Source organism: Scyliorhinus torazame, chromosome 11 (genome assembly GCF_047496885.1).
Source record: "Scyliorhinus torazame isolate Kashiwa2021f chromosome 11, sScyTor2.1, whole genome shotgun sequence".
Classification (NCBI taxonomy): Eukaryota; Metazoa; Chordata; class Chondrichthyes; order Carcharhiniformes; family Scyliorhinidae; genus Scyliorhinus; species Scyliorhinus torazame.
Window position 1 is genome coordinate 185921633 of NC_092717.1, and position 16949 is coordinate 185938581.

The window sequence follows — 16949 nt, forward strand, 5'->3', positions numbered from 1 at the left end:
TACGTCTTCGGGCTACCAAGGAGGCAAAGCCAAGACTTGGCATCTCTCGCCCTTGGACTCCCGAGACTTCCGACACTCTGAATATCTGGACTAGGGTTCACCTTCAGCGCCTCAGACATTACGTCCATGAACCCCTACCAGAACCACCTCAGCTAGGGCAGCATGCAGCACAGTGATTAGCACTGGGACTGCGGCGCTGAGGACCCGGATTCGAATCCCGGCTCTGGGTCACTGTCCGTGTGGAGTTTGCACATTCTCCCCATGTCTGCGTGGGTTTCACCCCGACAACCCAAAGATGTGCTGGTTAGGTGGATTGGCCACGCTAAATTTCCCCTTAATTGGAACCAAGAAAAATAATTGGCTACTCTAAATTTTTTTTTAAAAGAACCCCCCCCCCCCACTGCCTCCGAATCTGCTTGTCCTGGCCACTGCCATGTGCCCTGTGCATTACCTTAAACTGAATGAGGCTAAGCCTAGCACACAAGGGAAATGTGTGTTCACCCTCATCAAAACCTCCTCCCACAGCCAAGCCTCCATTTCCCCCCCCCAACCCCCGCACCCCTTCTTCTCCAGCAGCACCTTCTGTACCCATGGAGATTTCTTCACCACATAAACCCCGAAATCAGAGCGTTAATTTTTCGAAAGAAAGACTTTGGAATAAAGATCGGAGGTTCTGCAAAACAAATAAGAGCCTCGAGAGTACTGTCATTTTCACCGTCTGCACGACAGATGGAGCACGTCCCACCTCTTGAAGTCCTCCCCCCCCCCCCCTCCCCCTCATTTGTTCCACCAACCCCGCCACATTCAATTTATGTAGTTGTTCCCATCTTCGCGCCACCTGAATGCCCAGATACCTAAAGCTCGCCCCCACCATTTTAAATGGCAGCTCACCCAACCTCCTCTCCTGCTCCCTTGCCTGGATCAGGAAGACCTTGCTCTTCCCCATGTTTAACTTGTATCCGGAGAACCGGCCAAATTCCTCCAAAATGTTCATGATATCCCCAATGCCTCCCAGAGGATCCGATATGTAAAGCAGCAGATCATCCGCATACAGCGAGACCCTATGCTCCATTCCCCCCCCCCCCCCCGGACTATCCCTCTCCAACTCCCTGATGCTCTCAGCACCATTACCAGTGGCTCTAGAGCCAAGACAAATAGCAAAGGGGAGAGTGGGAACCCCTGCCTTGTCCCACGCTGTAGTCCGAAGTACCCCAAACTCACCTGATTCGTCCTTACACTCACCACTGGTGCCCTGTATAGCAATCGGACCAAATCCAAACCCCCGCCCGAACCCAAACCGTCCCAGCACCTCCCTCAAATACTCCCATTCCACCAGGTTGAACACCTTCTCCGCGTCCATAGCGACTCCTACTTCCACCTCGTGTCCCTCCGGGGCATCAGTATCACGTTTAACAACAGTCTAATGTTAGCCGACAGATGCCTCCCTGTTCCGAACCCCGCCTGGTCTTCCCCTATCACCCCCGGCAGGCAGTCCTCAATCCGTGAGGCCAAGATCTTTGACAACAGTTTGGCATCCACATTCAGCAGTGATATCGGGCAGTAGGACCCGCACTGCTCCGGGTCTTTATCCTGCGATAAGGTTCCCCCCTGAGCCTTGCTTCATTATATGTCCTAACTAGCAGGGGGCCCAGATCCCCAGAGAACTTCCTGTAGAATTCCACTGGGTACCCATCCGGGCCCGGGGCCTTCCCTGCCTGCATCGCTTCCATACCCTCCATCAATCCAATGGGGGCTCCCAGCCCCTCTATCAGGTGGTTCTCCACCTTGGGGAACTCTAAAACTCCATACCTCCATATCGGAATCGCAGCATTCCCCCCCCCCCCCCCCCCCCCACCCCCCCACACACACACACACACAGCTCATCCCTTCACCTTTCCAATCACCCTCGCCGCCTCCTGCTTCCTGAGTTGGTGGGCCTTCTCCCCACACTCGTATACTGCTCCCTGACCTTCCGCAACAGCTCCACTGCCTTCCCTGTCAACACCAACCCGAACTCCATCTGGCGCTTCTGCCGCACCTTCAACAACCCTGTCTCCGGGGCCTCCAAATACCTCCTGTCAATCCGCAGAATCTCCTCCATCAACCTAGCCATCTCTGCCCACTCTGTCTTATCCCTATGTGCACGTATCAGTGTAAACTCCCCCCTGACTACTGCCTTGAACGCCTCCCATAGTGCGGCGGCCGAAACGGTCACTTCTATCTGGTTGCTGGTTTAGCAATCGTCAGTATATACAGAAATAACGAAAATACTACATACCCCGAATGGCGGCCCTCACCCGCTCACACACCTCCTCATCTGCTCACAGCCTCACATCCAATCTCCACTGCAGGTGCTGGGCCAACCCGGGTCCACTTGCAAATCCACCCAGTGCGGCGTGTGGTCGGGGACCTTGATTGCCCAATTCAACTACCCCGCCAGCAGAATCCTGTCCACCACAAAGTAACCGATCCGCGAGTGCACCCTGTGCACATGGGAGAAGTACGAAAATTCCTTGGCCTGCCAAATTTCCACGGATGTATCCCTCCTCCCCCCATGTGCTCCATGAGCCCCTTCAGCTCCTTCGCCACCGCTGACACCCACCCGAACCGCAGACTCAATCGACCCAACCCTGGCTCAATGACCTTGTTAAAGTTCCCTGCCCCATAATGAACAGGTGCTAGTCTAGGTCCAGATCTTCCCCAACACCTGCCTCACGAATTCAACATCGTCCCAATTTGGGGTGCAAATGTTCAACAGAACCACTGGAAACCCCTCCAATTTCCTGCTCACCATCACAAAATTCCCCCTGGATCCGCCACAATATTCCCCCCCTCAAAAACGACCCGCTTAATTAACATTGCCACGTGTCTTCATATCTAATCCTGAATGGAAGATTTGCCCTACCCACCCTTTCTTTAGTCTAATCTGGTCCCCGATCTTCAAGTGCGTTTCTTGCAACAAGGCCACGTCCGCCTCCAAGCTCCTTAAGTGGGTGAATACACGTGACCCTAACCCCCACCCTCCCCTGCCGATTAACCATATCACTTCTTAGGCCAGCCTTCCTCTAAAGCTTCTTAAAAAAATCCAACAGTGCTTTGAGCCCTTAGTTCCATTTTCTCAGCATTTTCAGTTCAGCTCTATTATGAAAATTCCAGTTGACCATGAAGTGAATCCTCTCTGGGAGCCCATTCTTCATCTAAAATCCCATGTGGGAATTTTTTTAATCACTAGCCTTTCCGGAGGCCTGTGTACCTTGTGCTGACTTCAGTGTCTTTCATATTTTGCAATACTCAAATATTTGATGTGTTGCAATTAATTAATTGCCTTGCAAAACCAGGGACCAACTTTTAACTGCTGACACTTCGCTCTGGTACAGCTCACAAACGTGCCTACAGACACAACCCAGGTTTGAAAGGACAGGATAATTGTCTTGTTTAAATTTTTTCCACAATTTATGGAAATAGGTTGAAAATTTTGCATAACCACGGCCAGTAACTGACTGATACGATGTGTGAACTACATGATCACCTTTACGGCCTCCCATTGCCTCCCTCAAAGTGTGTGGTAGCTGGGCAAAATTAATGACTGCGTCACAGCTATTCTCATACTTGTCATGGAAAGAGGGTGGAGGTTTCAAAAGAGTTTGACTCTTTCTTAAAATACCTTTTGAAATAGTTAATGTGGGTGGGGAAATAATTTGATCTGCCATTTCATTTAAATAGTACTTGCTTTCAGTGAGATGGGAGACAGGTTAGGACATGCTTATGCACTTGGAAGGTTTGAACTGCTTTTGAACACCTGTAGGCTAGTCAGTGAGGTGAAGGCGGAGTGCGGCAGTGCTAGTACCTTAGACTACGCATTGTCAAATGAGAAAGATCACTGTGTTGGAAAGGAAATGAGTCAGAAGATTCAGTGGGTCAAGCCATAGCCCATGTATATCTCTGTATCATTGACTTTGCATTATTGTTTCAAATCTTGGGAAAAGTTTTTGCTGAGTTGCTCTCTGCCCTTCACCCAAAGCTAAATCCTTCCAGCACAACAATTTATTTTGCTGTTTACTTGCATATATTTTGAGCCAAGAAAATTTATTCCATATTATTCAGCCACTTCACTCCCTAGTCTTTCGTTTAATGTGTTGTGGCTGTTCCAGACAGTGTGAGACTGAGGCCAGGGAACAGGAGATCTGCCGAGAGATATGTAGTGTGTATTGGAAAGAAGGGTGCAGGATACCAGGTCCTGGAGTGAGGGACTGATGATCAGGGAAAGAGGAATGGCATCTTGTGGAAAGAAGGGCATGGAAGTTCAAACAGCTTTGAGGAATGGAAGAGAAAGAAAAGAGTGACGTGTTCCAGGAGCAGTGGCTGAAGAGATGATGTGAGGGGGAAGAATTTCAGATTCCTGGGACATTGGGACTGGTTCTGGGGGAGATAGGACCAGTACAAACTGGACAGGTTCTACCTAGGCGGGACCGAGCCTGATGTCTTAGGGCACGGGTTTTCAAACTCAGGGTCGCAACCTGTGGGTGGGTTGTGGGCAGGCGACGAGAGGGTAGCAGAGTGATCGGTCACTGCATTTCCGATCGCAGGAGAAGTGCCCAACGGCTGCGACCATCTTTTCAGAATGCTGGCCTTTTAAGTTCGAACCCTGGAGTCTTCCTGCCAGAAGTGACGGCAGAAAGCAGGTCATGAGCCCGGCACGTACACTGACGTGCGCACCTCTAGGTCTGTGCTTTGGGTGTGAAATTGCGGACGACACATTCCTCCATTTTGTAGTTGCCAGCTATGTGAAGAACTGAAGATGGATCAATTTGTAATAAGGAAGAGAGGGCCAGAGAGTCACACAGGTCAGGATCTCATTTGAACCTGGTTGAGAGAGCTAGACAGGAGAGTCAATAGCAGGACAAAGCAGTGCTGGTGTGAGCTGTGTCCAGAGGTCCAGGGCCATGTGTGTTATCTGCAGGGAAGTACTGACAAATAGAAGTTTAAAACCCTCAAAATTTCAAAGGGATTTGAAGGCTAAGCATGGCATGTTCGAGGACAAACCTCTTGATTTTTTTTTCAAAGAATGCAGAGAGAACTTAAATCGTCAACTGAAGTCCATGCAGGCTCATCTGTTGAATCAAAGGGATGCAATAATGGTATGTTAGGTAGGTCGGCTGGCGCGGCTCGCGAAGGTTGGCCAGTTGGTAGAAGTGGGTCTGGGAAAAAGAGTTTGAGAAAGTTGGGCCGGATTCTCCGTTTCAGCGGCTAAGTACCGGCTCAAACAGAGAATTTGCGCGCGTTTTACGACTCTGAAATCGCCGCCGAACCTTCACCAAATCCAGAACCGGTGAGGGGCTAACAGTGGTGCCGAGTTAAACTCCCGGCTCCCGCACCGAAAACTGCCGGAGAATTCCCAGATCCTTGGCCGCGCATATGTACGGCGACGACCTGCAGCGATTGCGCTGTACACACTGGCGCCGGCTGTGCATGGAACCGACCTGCCATCCACAAGCCACAGGCCACCACCCACCAGTCCCCCATCCCTCGCGGAAGACAACCCGGCCAGCAGCACAGCTTCCGGACACAGTCCGTAGCCACCACGCTGGGTTCCTGACTGCTGAGACCACATTTGCTCTCCGTGGTCGGGATGCTGGCCCATCGGGGGCGGAGCATCGCGGGAAGGCCTGCTGATGACGCGGCAGTGCTGTTGCAATGACGCGCAGCGCGATTACGCCACTTCCGAGGGGGAGGAGCATGGCTGGCCAGCGTCAAACCGGCGCCAGCCCCGATTTGAGTGTCGGAGTGGATTCTCCCCCTGATCACCGATTACGATATCGGATAATCCTGGCCACTGTCTGAGGGGAAGTATTTGCTGGTGTGGTTGGGTGGGTTTAAACTAAAATGGCAGGGGTTGGGAACATGGACAAGAACAAAAGACAGTAAGGGGAATAAGAAAACTGAAAAGCCGAGAAATTAAGGACCAGAATCAAACAGGGCCTCAGTGAAAAATAACAGGAACGGGACAAGTAATGTTAAAAAGACCAGCCTTAAGGCTTCGTGCCTTAAAGTGTGGAGCATTCACAATAAAATGGATGAATTATTTCCGCAAATAGATGTAAATGGTTATGATATAGTTGGGGTTACGGAGGCTGCAGGGTGACCAGGGATGGGAACCAAACATCCAGGGGTATTTAGTATTTAGGAAGGACGGACAAAAAGGAAAATAATAATAAGGTGGTGGGTTGAATTGCTGGTTAAAGAGGGAATTAATACAACAGTGAGGAAGGATATTAGCACCGATGATGTGGAATCTGTATGGGTAGAGAAAGCTTTGTGGGTGTTGTATATGGACCCCGAAATTGTAGTGGCGATGTTGGGAATGGCATTACATGGGAAATTAGAGACACATGCAATAAAGGAACATCTGTAATTATGGGTGACTTTAATCAAATGAGTAACAATAAAGTCGAGGAGCAATTCCTTAAGTATATACAGGATGGTTTTCTGGTCCAGTGCATTGAGGAACCAACTAGAGAACAGGTAACCTAGATTGGGAATTGTGCAATGAGAAAGGATTAATTGGCAATCTAGTTGTGCAAGGCCCCTTGGAGATGAGCAAACATAATACGACAGAATTAGAATTCTTCATCAAGATGGAGAGTGATGCAGTTGATTCTGAGACTAGGGTCCTGAATCTTAATCAAGGAAACTGCAGTGGTATGAGATGCGCGTTGGCTATGATGGATTGGGAAACATTTCTTAAACAGATGCTGGTGGATAGGCAATGGCAAACATTCAAAGAATGCAAGGATGAAATGCAACAATTGTTTATTCCAGTCTGGCGCAAAAGTAAAATGGGAAAGATGGCCAAAACGTGGCTCACAAGGGAAATTAGGGATAGTATTCAATACAAGGAAGAAGCGTACAAATTGGTCAGTAAAAACAAAAAATGGACCTGAATTTTGGAAATAGGTTAGAATACAGCAAAAGAGGATCAAGGGATTGATTAAGATGGGGAAAATAGAGACGAGAGGGATCTTGCAAGGAACATAAAAACTGACTGTAAAAACGTCTTTAGGTATATGAAGAGAAAACGATTGGTGAAAACAAATGTAGGACCCGTAGTCCTATATACAAGGGGATTTATAATGGGAAACAAAGAAATGGCTGACCAACTAACTACATACTTTGGTTCTGCCTTCACAAAGAAGGACACAAATAACATACCAGAAATGTTGGGGCTTACAGCCTTTAATGAGAGGGAGGAACTGAAGGAAATTGGTATTAGTAGAGAAATGGTATTGTGGAAATTGATGGGATTGAAGGCTGATAAATCCCCAGGGCCTGATGATAACCTACATCCCAGAGGACTTAAGGAAATGGCCTTAGAAATAGTGGATGCATGGTGGTCATCTTCCAAGATTCTGTAGACTCTGGAATAGTTCCTACAGATTGGAGGGTAGTTAATGTAACCTCACTAGTTAAAAAGGAAGGCAGAGAGAAAACAGGGACTGAAAGACCAGTCAGCCTGATGTCAGCAGTGGGGAAAATTCTAGAGTCATGTAAAAGATTTAATAGAGCACTTGGAAAGCAGTGGTAGAATTGGATTTACGAAAGAAAGGGAAATCATGCTTGACAATTCTACTGAAATTCTTTGAGGATGTTACTAGTAGAGTTCATAAATTCATAAGCTATAGGTGCAGAATAAGGCCATTTTACCCATCGAGTCTGCTCCGCCATTCGATCATGGCTGATATGTTCCTCATCCCCAATCTCCTGTCTTCTCCCCTTAACCCCTGATCTTCATATCAATCAAGAAATCCCCTTATTGATCATTAACACCATATTTGTGCTTGGGGTGCTGTTACCTACAGTGCTACATACCAAGAGCTGGATTGTGAAACCAGCCAGAGTAGTTCTTTCTTCAAACACATGACCTAGCAGTATGAATAAGCAATTCAAGCCCACTCCACTGTTCAATATGATCATGATTGATCTCATCCTAGCCTCAATTCCACTGTCCTGCCCGTTCTCCATAACCCTTCAACCCAATACCAATTAAAAATCTGTCTCCCTCATCCTTAAATTTACTCACTGTCCCAGCATCCACTGCACTCTGGGGTTGTGAATGCCACAGATTCACAACCCTTTGGGAGAAGTAGTTTCTCCTCAACTCTGTTTTAAATTTGCTACCTCTTATCCTAAGACCTTTCGTTCCAGAATGCCCCAGAAGAGGAAGCATCTTCTCCACTTTATCCATACCTTTTATCACCTTGTGTACCTCAATTTGATCTCCCCTCATTCTTCTAAACTCTAATAGGCCAAAATTGTTCATATGACAACCCCTCATCTCTGGAACCATCTTAGTGAACCTCCTCTGAACTGCCTCCAATGCCACTACATCTTTCCTCAAATAAGGTGCCAAAATTGTGCACAATACTCCAGGTGTGGTCTCACCAATGCCTTGTATAGTTTGGCCTTGTATCTGCATGGGCTTCCTCTGGGCGTTCTGGTTTCCTCCCACAAGTCCCGATGGACGTGCTGTTAGGTGAATTGGACATTCTGAATTCTCCCTCAGTGAACCCGATCAGGCACCAGAGTGTGACGACCAGGGGATTTTCACAGTAACTTCATTGCAGTGTTAATGTCGGCCTACCTGTGACGCTAATAAAGATTATTATATTATCATTACACCACCTTCAACTGTATCAGCCCCAGTCTTGACAGCACCTCCTCCAGCAACGAGGAGAAAGGTGCTGTCGGGAAGACTTTCCTTGCAAAGTCCCACACATGCATGTACTGGAAACTCTCCTGTGCCAGCCCAAACTTCTCATTCAACTCCTCCAAGCTCGCAAACCGCCCTTCTGGAAACAAATCCTTCTACTCCCTGATCCCTCGCTCCTCCCATCCCCAGAACCTCACATCCATCCTCCATGGCTCAAATCCATGATTTCCCCTGAAGGGCATCACCCTCGACTCCGCTCCCAATCTAAAGTGCTGCCGGAACTGCCTCCAAATCTTCAGCGTGGCCACCACAACTGGACTTCCTGAATACTTCCCTGGAGCCCATGGGAGCAGCGCCCACAGCCCCAACCCGCAACATGAACCCGCCTCCATTCTCACCCACAAAGTCCCCGCCTCCCTATTCCATCCCCATACCTTCTCTGCATTCGCCGTCCAACAATAGTACATCAAATTCGGGTGGCCTAGCCCCCCCCCCCCCCCCCCCCCCCGACTGCCATCCCTCTGCCCTACCACCTTCCTTATCCTGGCCACCTTCCCCAAACAAACAGACAAACTAAGAAATCAGCCTATCTAATCCTTTAAAAACACCCCGACGCAAAAGACCGGCAGGCACTGAAATAAAAACAGAAACCGCGGTAAGATGTTCATCTTCACCGCCTGCACCTGGCCTGCCAACTACAGAGGAAGATTATCCCACCTCAACAAAACTGCCTTCACCCTCCCCACCAAGAAATTCAACTTCTGAAGACCAGCCCAGTCTCCAGGCACCTGCACCCCTAATTCCTAAAGTGAGACTCTGCCACACAAAATAGCAATCCCCTCGCCCTGACCCCTGTCTGTGGAGAGGAGACCACAAAATAGTTGCTGTTCCTCAGATTCATCTTCTACCCTGAGAATGTCCCAAATCTTTGAAGCAAGCTCTTTATGTCCCCTACTGAGGAGCCCGGCTCCGAAATATATAACACACCTCCGAGCTCCTTAGCGCAATGACCAAGGGCTCTATCGGCAACACAAACAAAAGGGGGGACATGGGGCACAAATGTATCTTGCCACTTGTCAGCCCAAGCCTGGATATTGTCCAGGTCTTTCTGCATTTGCATGTGGACTGCTTCAGTGTGAGGAGTCATGAAAGGTGTTGAAAATTGTGCAGTCATCTGCGAAAATCTCACAGCTGACCTTATGTTGGAAGGAAGGTCATTGATGAAGTAGCTGAAGATGCTTGGGTCTACCCTGAGGAACTCTTGCAGTATAATAATAATCTTTATTGTCACAAGTAGGCTTACATTAACACTGCAATGAAGTTACTGTGAAACACCCCTAGTCGCCACATTCTGGTGCCTGTTCGGGTACACAGGGAGAATTCAGAATGTCCAAATTACCTAACAGCACGTCTTTTGGGACTCGTGGGAGGAAACCGAAGCACCCAGAGGAAACCCACGCAGACATGGGGAGATAGTGACCCAAGCCGGGAATCGAACCTGGGACCCTGGCGCTGTGAAGCAACAGTGCTCCTCACTGTGCTACTGTGCTGTCCCAGTCTGAGATGACTGACCTCCAACAACCACAACCATCTTCCTTTGTGCTATGACTCCAACCAGTGGAGAGTTTACCCTATGATTCCAATTGACTCTAGATTTGCTAGGGCCCCTTGATACCATACTCTTATCAAATACGGTCTTAATGTCAAGGATTGTCACTTTCACCTCACCTGTGGCATTCAGCTCTTCTGTCCATGTTTGAACCAGGGCTGTAATGAGGTCAGGAGCCGAGTAACGCTCGCGGAAACCGAAGTGAATGTCAGTAAGCAAGTTATTGCTCAGTAAGTGCCACTCTAGCACTGTTGATAAACCCTTCCATCACTTTACAGATGATTGCAAGTAGACTGATGGGGCAGTAATTGGCAGAGTTGTATTTGTCCTGCTTTTTGTGTACAGGACATAACCTTTGGCAATTTCCCACATTGCCGGGTAGATGCCAGTGTTGTAGCTGTACTGGAGCAGCTTCGCTTGGGGAACAGCAGTTTCGGGAGCACAAGTCTTCAGTACTATTGCTGGAATATTGTCAGTGCTCATAGCCTTTGCAGTATCCAGTACCTTCAGCCATTTCTTGATATCATGTGGATTGAATCGAATGGGCTCAAGACTGGCATCAGTGATGCTGGAGACCGAGATGGATCATCCACTCGGCACTTCTTGCTGAAGATTATAGCGAATGCTTCAGCCGTGCTTCTTGCATTGATGTGCTGGTCTCCTCCATCATTGTGGATGAGGATATTTTTGGAGCCTCCTGTGAGTTCTTTAATTGTCTACCACCATTCATGACTGGATGTGGCAGGACTGCAGAGTTTAGATCTGATCCGATGCTTGTGGGATTGCTTAGTTCTCCATGACTGCTTATGTTGTTGGGATGCAAGTAGTCCTGTGTTGTAGCTTCACCAGATTGACAACTCATTTTTCGGTCACTTGGTGCATGCCCTCCTGCACTCTTCATTGAACCAGGGTTGATCCCCTGGCCTGGTGTTAATGGTAGCATGGGGAAACGTCTGGGCCATGACGTTACAGATAGTAGTTGAGTACAATTCTGCTGTTGCTGATGGCCCACAGCCCCTCATGGATGCCCAGTCTTGAGTTGCTTGACCAGTTCTGAATCTATGCTATTTAGCACAACGGTAGTGTCACTCAGCACGATGGAGGGTATCCTCAGTGTGAAGATGTGACTTTGTTTCCACAAGGACTGTGTGGTGGTCATTCCTACCATCACAGCCATGAACCGATGCATTTTCAGCAGGCTGGTTAGTAAGGATGAGGTCTAGCATGTTTTTCCCCTCTTGTTGGTTCCCTCACCACCTGTCACAGACCCAGTCGAGCAGTAATGTCCTTTAGGACTTGGCCACTAGTGGACATTCAAGTTCCCCACCCAGAGGGCATTCTATGTCCTTACCATCCTCTGTACTTTCTCCAAGTGGTGTTCAACATGGAGGAGCACTGATTCTTAGCTGAGGGAGGACGGTACATGGTAATCAGCAGGAGGTTTCATTGCCCATGTTTGACCTGAAGCCATGAGACTTCACGGGGTCCATAGTCAATGTCGAGGACTCCCAGGGCAACTCCCTCCGACTGTATACCACTGTGCCGCCACCTCTGCTGGATCTGTCCTGCCCATGGGATAGGACATAGTCAAGGATGATGATGATGATGGTGTGTGGGACGTTTACTATAAGGTATGATTCTGTGACTATGCCTATGTCAGACTGTTGCTTGACTAGTCTGTTAGACAGCTCTCTGAATTTTGGGACAAGCCCCCAGATGTTAGTAAAGAGAACTTTGCAGGGTCGACAGGCTGGATTTTGCCATTATCATTTCCAGTGCCTAAGGCGATGCTGGCCGGTTTGTCCATTTTCTTTCGTTTTTATTGACTTTACAGTGTTTTTATTGACTTTACAGTGTTACAACTGAGAGGCTTGCTCGGTCATTTACAGAGGGCACTTAAGAGACTACCCAATTTCTGTGGGTAGTTCCTTCCTTAAAGGACAATCGGCAATGGTTTCATCTTTTGGATTTTAAATTCCAGATATTTATTGGATTGAACTTTCGCCATCTTCTGGGCTGGATTCAAACCCATTTCTAGAGTTGATAGGTGAATTGGACATTCTGAAATCTCCCTCGAGTGTACCCGAAAAGACGCCGCAATGTGGCGACTCGGGGGTTTTCACAGTAATAAAGTAATGCAGTGTTAATGTATGCCTACCTGTGACACTAATAAAGATTATTTTTATTGTTACCGTGGGCCTCTGGATCACCAGTCCAGTGATAATAGCACTATGCCACTGCTCTTAAATGATACTGAGCTACATTGCAATATTAAGTCAAAGGCCCAAATGTTTGGGGAAGGAAGTGGTTCAAGAAAGAAAGTGAGGTATAATAATGTTTATTGTCACAAGTAGGCTTACATTAACACTGCAATGAAGTTACTGTGAAAGGCCCTAGTTACCATATTCCAGCAGTGTTTGGGTACACGGAGGGTTAATTCGGAATGTCCAAATTACCTAACAGCACGTCTTTCGGGACTTGTGGGAGGAAACCGGAGCACCCGGAGGAAATACACGCAGACACAGGGAGAACGTGCAGACTCCGCACAGACAGTGACCCAAGCCGGAAATCGAACCTGGGAACCCGGCGCTGGGAAGCAACAGTGCTAACCACTGTGCTACCATGCCACCATTAAAGAAACAAATTATAGAATTGTTACAGTGTAGAAGGCGGCCACTCAGCCCATCATTCCTGTATTGGCTCACTAAATTAGCATGTCATCTTTGCTGTTTTGCCTTCTCCTTGTACCTTCTCCTCCCTGCAAATAGTTTATTTTCATATAGTTACCTGATACTCTCCTGAATGCCTCAATTGAGCCTCCCTCCGCCACACTTCACGGCAGTGCATTCCAGATCCAAACCATATCGCTTTTGCTTCTTTTACCAATTACCTTCAATCTGTGCCCTCTAGTTCTCAATCCTTCTGTTAATGGGAATAGTTTCCTCCTATCTACTCTGTCTAGCCTACTCATGATTTTGACTTCCTCTACCAAATTTTCCCTCAGCCTTTCTCCAAGGAAAAGACTGGAAGTTGGGGTGTAGGCATCTGCAGGTACTGCCACCAATGGTGGAGAAGATTGGAAATGCACGAGGCCAGAACTGGAAGAACACATTTCAGAGAGTTGTGAGGTTAGAAGATATTACAGAGATGGGGAAGAGGAAGAGCAAGGAGGAATTGGAAAGCAAGAATGAGAATTTTAAAACCAAGGTATAGTTTGATCAGGAGACAATGTAGGTCAGCGAGCGTAGAGGTGATAGGCGAACGGGACTTGCAGGAGGTGGATTCATACGAAGAGCGCAGTATGCTGTCACGTGTGTATCACAGAGTGAGAGAGTAGCACATATTGAGAAATGCTGAGTGGCACAAAAATTGACAGGTAGACCCACAACTGCTAAGGCTGATGAATTCAACGTTGTTCAAGAAGGGAGATTATTTTCTAGATCTCAGATCAAGAATTAAGTGCACAGATTTATAGTAGAAGAGGCAAAAGTGAGATTAGGAGAAATGTTTGTGCACAGTGCATAGTTGGGGTTTGAAATGCTTTGTCTCATAATGTGGTGGAGGTTGATTCAGTTGAAGCATTTAACAAGGAATTGGACTGTATCTGAAAAGGAAGAATTTGCAAGGTAACAGGGAGAAGGTGGAGGGGATAGCACTCGGTGAGTTGTTCATTTGGAGAGTCAGTGCAGACATGATGGGCCAAATGGCCTCCTTTTGCACCATAACAGTTCTGTGAAATTTTGTAAGTACTACGTACTATTTGGAAATCCTGCAGCTGAAGCTGTGGACAGTCCTGAGCCCGGTAGTAAGGAACAGTAGAAGAAAAGAAAGCATGATGGTTATATAGAATTTGGAATGACCGAGTTTGTGATAGGGAGATGGCCACATTGTGTTGTATACTTTTCAATCTTATCTAACAAAGCAGTGAAACCTACATAGCTGTTGAGACATTTCAAAACAAAGTATCTGAGAATAAAGATGAAACAAAAGACTTCTTTGAACAAAGTAGAATTGATTTGTCAGAAAGTCCATGCTAAGAGTAAGAAAGCTCATACTGACTTTAGTACCGGATAAAAATCAACACAGACTGGTTTGGCCGAATTGCTCACTTGGGTATTGTAGCTTCTGTAGTTTTTCTTTCTATGTAGAATGGCGGAGATCTGGGGGTGAGCTGGCATCTTATCAGGGGTTTATGTGGTTTTTAAATCAAATAATAGGCATTGAGGCGTGAGTTACAAGCTAAATCTAACCAGGAAGTGTAGATAGTTTCTTCATAGTGGAGCTGAGTCACAGACTGCAATCTGCTCTGGGTTCTGCTGAATTATAGGCCTATGCTTTCTGTTCAACAAAGGAGTATGCTCCCACAGTCCAAAGATGTGCAGGTTCGGTGGATTGGCAATGCTAAATTGCCCTTGGTGTCCAAAAGGGTTGGGTGGGGTTGCTGGGATGGGTTGGAAGTATGGGCTTAAATGCGATGCTCCTTCCAGGGGCCGGTGCAGGCTCGATGGGCCGAGTGGCCTCCTTCTGCACTGTAAATTCTATGATTCTATTCTGGTGTGATGACTTGATTTCAATATACTGAGGATGCAGGAAGGAGGAAGTCCATGTAGGATGGTGTACTTCCAGGGGTCGGGATCGAACCCGGGCCCTCAGCTCCGTGAGGTAGCAGTGCCAACAACTGCGCCACCTTGCTGCCCTCTGAGTTTGAGAAACATGAGGGAAAAATTTAAAGGCATTTGAAGGTTGAAACACTGATCTGGTCAAGGTCATACAATTCAGCAGAAACCATGAATTAACCCTGGTGCCAAACAATGCATTTTTCACCTTGATTGAATGCACAGTCTTTTCACCGAACTGAATGTAATCTGGTTTGGCATTACAATATTTATATATATATATATATATATATATATATATATATACATGAGATTAGTAGTGTGATGCCAGCATTCTGAACTAATTTTCATTTTACACCTTTGGCCTACAGAACAGAAACCAAGATGAAGGAGAGCCAGAGAATAAACAGCTTAGGGGGGACGAGGATAAGGGTGATGAGGAGGTGAAACACAGGTGAGCAGATTGTGTTTATTGACTATCTCAATGTTATTTCCACATTGTTTTCCTTTCCCTTTCACATTAAACTGCTTTGAGTTGACTTACCTTAGCCAGATCAGCATAATTAAACCCAGTGTCGCCCAGTCAAGCAGAGGGAAATTACCCATGGTTCCTGCACCTCATCACATGCTTGCTTCATGTTGATGTCCAGCAGGGATGTATAAGGCTAAGCATTGATGTCCTCCCCAACTGGCAAAGCTCATGATTCAGTCAACTAATGTCCATGATATTCGAGGACTGCTTTGGACTATGGAACCATAAGGAAGCAATAGGGTATTCCTCTCATAATAAAGGACAGCCCACTCACTCCACCTATCTCTATCCACCTGCAAACTCCATATGTCTTCTTCACAACATACTTTCTTACCTATATTTGTGTCATCTGCAAATTATAATAATCTTTATGAGTGAAACAAGTAGGCTTACATGCTTACATTACAGTGCAATGAAGTTACTGTGAAAATCCCCCAGTCGCCACACTACGGCGTCTGTTCGGGTAAACTGAGGGAGAACTCCATGTCCAATTCACATAACAAGCATGTCTTTCGGGGCTTGTGGGAGGAAACTGGAGCATCCGGAGGAAACCCACACAGACATGGGGAGAACTTGCAGACTCCGCACAGACAGTGAACCAAGCAGGGAATTGAACTCAGATCCCTAGCACTGTGAAGCCACAGTGATAACCACTGTGCTACTATGCCATCCATAGATACCATTTAGGTAAATTGCCATCTCTTCTGCTTCCCTCCTTTCATCAAAGTCATTGATGTGAAGCCACAGTGATAACCACTGTGCTACCATGCCACCCATAGATACCATTTAAGTACAATGCCCTCTCTTCTGCTTCCCTCCCTTCATCAAAGTCATTGATGTAAATTGTAAAATGTTGAGACCCCAGCAGGACTCCACTCGCATACTCTTTTCTTCCAGCCAGCCGACCTTCAATCCAAGCTAACATGTTGCCCCCTACACCGTGAGCTTTTATTTTTATTTGCAATAACCTTTGCCGTGGCACCTTATTAAATGCTTTCTAGAAATTCAACTACAGTAGGTCTAAGGCTTCCTTCTATCCACTGCACATGTTACTCCTTCAAAGAACTCTAGTAAATTGGTTAAACATTATTTCCCTTTCAGAAAACCATGCTGACTCTTCCCAGTTGCCTTGAGCTTGTTTAAGTGGCCAGCTATAACCTCTTTAATGATCAATTTTAATACCTTCCCCATGACAAATGTCAAACTAACTGGTCTATAATTTCTTGTTTTCTGCTTCCCTCGCTTCATGATAGCAGGGTTATAATTACTACTTTCCAGTCTGATGGAACCTTTACACAAATTTTGAATTCTGGAAAATTAACACCAACGCATCTGCTATCCTATTAGCCATTATTGGCCATTACATCGGGAGTACCCTCTGCTCTTCGAATATGCCATGGAATCCTTAATTCCCACTCTGAACAGGCAGACAGAACCTCAGCCTCACGACTGATTAGAAGAGTCAGCACCACCTTGCTGGACCAT

The 16949-nt window shown here is 46.9% G+C and overlaps 1 protein-coding gene across 1 annotated transcript in view; it reads left to right on the forward strand.

The window, feature by feature from the left end:
* Nucleotides 1–16949, forward strand: part of ccdc12 (coiled-coil domain containing 12) — a 109738-nt gene that overhangs the window by 64713 nt on the left and 28076 nt on the right. The window contains exon 2 of the mRNA XM_072468155.1: nucleotides 15304–15386. Within this exon, the coding sequence (XP_072324256.1) occupies nucleotides 15304–15386 (83 nt within the window). The remainder of the gene's footprint in view (nucleotides 1–15303; nucleotides 15387–16949) is intronic.